This window comes from Sinocyclocheilus anshuiensis, unplaced genomic scaffold (assembly GCF_001515605.1).
Source record: "Sinocyclocheilus anshuiensis isolate Anshui unplaced genomic scaffold, SAMN03320099.WGS_v1.1 scaffold1423, whole genome shotgun sequence".
NCBI lineage: Eukaryota > Metazoa > Chordata > Actinopteri > Cypriniformes > Cyprinidae > Sinocyclocheilus > Sinocyclocheilus anshuiensis.
Window position 1 is genome coordinate 512951 of NW_015536552.1, and position 5774 is coordinate 518724.

Here is a 5774-nt window from a genome sequence, read left to right on the forward strand (position 1 = left end):
ACTGAATAATCTTTGTTGCATTCTTCTTTATGATCAGTCTTTGTCTGACCAGCATAAATTCCACAACTATTACCAAGCACATACAACTGCTGCTTACCAAAATCGTCTTGTGATGTAAAAATCTTTGAGATTACAATACACAACACAACGTAAGAATAACATTAACAATGGTTAATCACAGTAATATAATATGAAAAGTAAATGAATGTTGATTACATTAAGAAATGAATACATAAAGGTGATGTACATGAAAGAGATAAAGATTAATGTGAATGAAGACGTCTGTAACTGTCATCCAGATGTTGTGCCAAAGTGTTTAAATCCTGAAAAATCAAGGAAAATAATTAGTGTGTATTAATTGAACACTGCATCTTGTTGCACAAATGGTAAGTACAAACATCCCGTTGTTCATACACTGAGTTCTCGTGAGGTCTATTCATCACTATAAAGCTATGGTTATGAGGGCAGGGTCAGCGCTAAGTGGGAGCTAGGCTGGACATTGGCCACCCAGTGTTAGTGAACAAAAACAGGGCAATGAGTATAATCCCTTTCTTCATTTTGGCCAGACATTGTGGCTAGCACAAGACAGCTGCATTTTTGGGAACACGATCTGTATTCATAGCAGCCTCTGGATTACATTATTCACATTTTTGAGTGTCTAAACGACCGATTTAACTTCCAAGTTTTAAGTAAACATGCAAAAATAAAATGATAAACCTTTACTTGGCTAGTTAACTGAAATAAAACCATCAACTGCACATACCTCTGCTGAATCATAACTTGAACGGTGGTCTCGCGCTGATGACGTCAGCATCCAGGTAGGCACGCCAAGGGTCATACGCCCACAGTGGGTTATGATTGGTCGACAGACAGGCTCAAATCTGACTGGCTAAAGAGTACGAGTGTGCCGCGTGGGAGGAGTTCGTGCCAGGAAAGTCTCAAAATTCACACACAAATCTAAGGCGATTCACATTCACAGCCCATGATAAACTCGTGAAATTTTAACATTCAAAAATTTTGTACACAGTTGTACATCTGAATTGTGTTTTGCATTTGTGAAACGTATTTTATGAATATATATTCTTATTTTGTGCATGTGAATTGGTTTTTGTGAATATATATTTTGTTTTCGTGCACGTGAATTATTTATCATGCATGTGAATTGGGTTACGCATGTGTGCATCGCGTCTTTTGCGTGAATTATTATTGAGATCATTCTGGCTCCATACCTCCCGCTCTCTCTCGTGAAGCCAACACAGAAGTGACTTAAACTGTAATTCGTCAACTGGCCGCTAGAGATGTCAATCCCATAGACTCCCCATGTTAAAATGCCCAACTTTACCGCAGAAAAAAACATGTTTACAGCCTGGTTCAAAAAATGATTTTGGTCTATATAGCTAATTTTGCCATTCATGACAACTGTGAGGGGGGTGAATTTTTTTAATAACTAATCCGTTTAAATTATATTAAGCCTTAAAGTTCTGCATAATTAAGGGCGTGGCCACTTGAGTGACAGGTGGATTGCCGCTGCTGACACTGCCGTCGAGCTAGGTGGGCGTGGTTTCAGCAACCAGCTGCCGCCTTTTTGCCCATTTTTGATTATTCGGGAGTGACGCGCTGCCAAGATGGCGATGGCCCGCTCCGCCCACTTTGAGCTTCAAAAACGCTCTGCAGAAACCTACGGATGGCGTCACGGACACTACGTCCATGTTTTTATACAGTCTATGGTGTTAACCTAAAAGAGACTTTATGGGATTCTTCAAAGGGGTCGGAAGTAAACAAAAATAAGACATTACACTGGACTTTTCTTACTAAATATTATCACCTGAAATAACTTTTCACTGGCTTTTATAGTTTGTTTCTGCAGCAAACTTTCATAGGTTTGGTTGACTCCAATAACATTTCCACTGCTGTTTCGCATGATGTAATAAAGGCAGCATATGATAAGACATTGAATCTTATGTAAACATACTGAAACTTTCAGAAGTAAACACTTTCTTCCCAATCCTAAAAATAAAACAAAAACATTTGTACTTAAGCTATTCCAAAATCTCAGATGTCAGAAAGCCAAATAAAGTAGAGCACCGCATTAGGAACTTCAAAGTCATGGGGTCAATTCCAATAGAATGCATGACCACATTTAATGTATTATGCTTTCAATGAAATGTTGCTTTGGATAAAAGAGTCTGTCAATTGCATAATTACTTTGATCAAAATGATCTTACAAAATAGAATTACTTCTGATCAAATAAATCAGTGAAACTGAGTTATCATAATATCACCACCACAATGAGAAAACCACATGAAATCCAAACACCAGTGGACTGAGGAAAGACAGCTGTCCATCACTGCATTCACGACTGCAGGTAAGCACAGCTGTAGCCCGAGTGAGCCGAGAAGAGAGCTCATCTAATAGCGAAATGATCTAGAGACATATTCCTTTAAGTTTCCTCGAGGGAGAGTGGTTTAAGAAGAGAAAACACAAAGCCCTGTAATATATATATATATATATATTAATAAAAAGGAAGTAGGATACTCCTAAACACCAGAATAAATAAGATTAAAATGTGGCAAAGTGTGAATTTTCCACAACTATGAAAGGAATGTAAAATTAAAAATAGTGTATAATGCAAACAAGCAATAAACTAAAAATAAAAAACAAAAATAATATCAAAGTAATTTCAAAGTATGTCAAGTCTGTAACTTTGAAAACAATGTACATTAAAAATAGTGTAGAAATAAACTAAATATAGTATAATATGATAATTAAAAATACATGTAAGCATATAAATAAATTGATAATAAGCAATAGAGCAAAAATGTTAAATACAAATAATATGAACAAATTAAATAAAAAAAAAATTATAGCAAATAAATACAAAAATGAAATATAAAATTCAAATAAAATGGGATTTAAAGCAAATGTAATATCAAAGTATGCCAAGTCTGAGTATTTTGCACAAGTTTGAAAAGAATGTACATTAAAAATAGTGTATAATACAAATAAGTAATAAACTAAATAATAATAATAAATACATAAATAATAAAATATACAAAATAATAAATATATATAAAATATTATTATTAAAAATAAATATAACTATAAATACATTTATAATAATAAATAAATAATAAAAGTAAATAAAACAATATAAAAATAAATAATTTAATACCATTATACTGTCAATGTCATTATGTTTGAATATGTAATTTTTCCCATTGCTATGCATGAGGACATTTCATCATACTGTGGGCTTCTTCAGATCTTTCTCAAAAGATGGCATTGTGCCTTTTGCTTGCAAAACAGATATATATATTAACATTTAAATATACCTTTTATTATTTATAATATCTGTATAATATCAGCCCTGGATCCAAGAGTATTTAAAGATTTACTTGATTGATTCAGAAGACCTCAAAATATCAGCAAATGTAATTAACAGGCTATTAGTGAATCTAGGTCTCCAAACACATCTCCGAAAACAAATAATTCTGTTGAAATTGACAAAGTGATAATCGTAAGCTCAACAGTACCTCTACAAGCAGATGCCAGCGGGCGATGGGTTTGCGTGGATATGTGAGCATCTCATTCCAGTGATCGCGTCCCAAACTCTGAGCTCTGTTTCCCAAATGGCACACGCCAATAACCTCATTGTGACCTACGCTGTGAATGAGAAGAGCATATCCAAGCTTAAAATGTGACAGCTGAACCATGACACCTCCAAAACAATGTCTCTAGTCTCTTCCAACTTTCAAGTGTCGTCTACCCACTTTTAGCAATGAAAATATGATTTTTGCAAGATATTTTCATATACCTTTCAATACACATCACAAGGACACTGGGTCTCTCTGTCTCCATCCATTCTCTGTTCATTTGTTTTTGCAGCAGCAATGAGACACTTAAACGCTGCGGTTCGTACTTCTCAAACAGGAAAGTGATCTAAATCTGATATGAATCTCTCGCTGCATTGGGAATATACAGCTCAGGCTGTTCCTCAGATCACCCACCAGCACTAAGAATAAACTTCTATAGTTTCTGAGCACTGTGCTTGGCAAAAATTAAAAGCATATATAATTTAAACGAGACTCTTTTTCAGTTCAAATTTGACAGTGAACACTCACAAGCTCCCTCCACGCTGCTAGCTGTACGTTTAGATTAGCTCTGCTAAAACTGAAGGGCTAACAATATTGTTGGGGAAGCGACTTTGAAAAGACAGGCTTATCTAACAAGACCAAGCTGGTTTATGCTGGTTTGGATGCTTGCTGCTTACATATGTTGGTCTTTTCAACAAGCCCAACTATATTCACGCAACAGTTTTTAAAGGGGTCATATGATGTTGCTAAAAAGAACATTATTTTGTGTATTTGGTGTAATGCAATGTGTTTATGCGGTTTAAGGTTAAAAAACACATTATTTTCCACATAATGTACATTATTGTTTCTCCTCTATACCCCGCCTTTCTGAAACGCGTCGATTTTTACAAAGCTCATCGGTCTGAAAAGCGAGGTGTGCTCTGATTGGCCAGCTATCCAGTGCATTGTGATTGGCCGAATACCTCAAGCGTGTGACAGAAATGTTACGCCCCTTACCATACTGTGTTTCCATCATACAGCTTATGGTTTCCATGTGTCCGGCGCGACGAGACAAAACCAATAAAACCCATTACAATTTCTTTGCGTGAACATTTGGGGCGGCGTTATGCAAATTTTCTCACATCGTGATGTAGATATGTGGGGGCGTGTTTAAACGAGGCGTTTTAGGAGGGCATGGACAAGTCTTAACTTTTATAAAGAATATCTCTTTGGATTTGAGACTTTAGTCTTTGCAACTTTACAGATCTTCTTTATGCACCAAGAGCTTGTAACACTCCAAAGAGAAAGGAAAAATTTAAATCGCATCATATGACCCCTTTAAAAATATAGTAGTACAAGATAAAAGGCAGCTTGCTATATTAAAGCTATTCAAGGTGTAAAACACTGTGCATGAACAATGAATCAGTCAATTTCTGAACCTCTTCATGTAATTGAATTGTTTGAACAAATCAGTTTTCTAAAATAAATCAGACTTCCCAAACACGACATATTCGAATGTGTTTGATAATTTCTTCAGTTTGCTCAGATGTAAATGTGACAATGACATAATACTATGATGTGAGTAATGTCGCTAGTTTTAAGTTAGAAGCTAAAAAGACACATTAGTATCTTACCGGTCATAGTCCATTACTGCTATTAAAAGACTTATTTGGTCGATGTTCTCAGGTGGAACATCAAAAACAATGGCTTCATTGTAGACAGGATTGAGAGTGTTCCTTTTCGTTGATGTTTTCCTTTTCTTCAGTCTCCGGCCATCACACATCAGAGAAACCTTTACATAAGGATCTTATAGACAGAAAAAGCATATCAATAGCCATTTAGAATTGAATTAAAAATGGATTTTAAACTTTTTCCAGCTGAATATGAAATGGGGTTGAAACAGGATACAGAAATGAATTGAATTTATAAAAGTTAATTAAAATGGACTGATATAAAACACACGCATACACACATATACATATACATACATATATATATATATATATATTTATTTTTTTAAAATAATATTTGCAGAAGTGTTCTTCCACCCTGGCAAAATAAATAAATAAATTAGCATTATTAATTATTTTTATTAAATATTTTATATAATAGTTAACTATAAAAATTAATATTTAGAAAATATTAAAAAAATATATTTAGATATTGTAAAAAAGATACAAAAAATAGCAATGAAATAATTG

At 34.4% G+C, this 5774-nt stretch overlaps 1 protein-coding gene across 1 annotated transcript in view; it reads right to left on the minus strand.

Annotated features, from left to right (window-relative positions):
* The window catches only part of LOC107701097 (synaptotagmin-9-like), a 32362-nt gene that overhangs the window by 1651 nt on the left and 24937 nt on the right, over nucleotides 1-5774 (minus strand). Inside the window, exons 5-6 of the mRNA XM_016503029.1 lie at nucleotides 5208-5379; nucleotides 3535-3664 (exon numbers count right to left, since the gene is read on the minus strand). Of these exons, the coding sequence (XP_016358515.1) occupies nucleotides 3535-3664; nucleotides 5208-5379 (302 nt within the window). The remainder of the gene's footprint in view (nucleotides 1-3534; nucleotides 3665-5207; nucleotides 5380-5774) is intronic.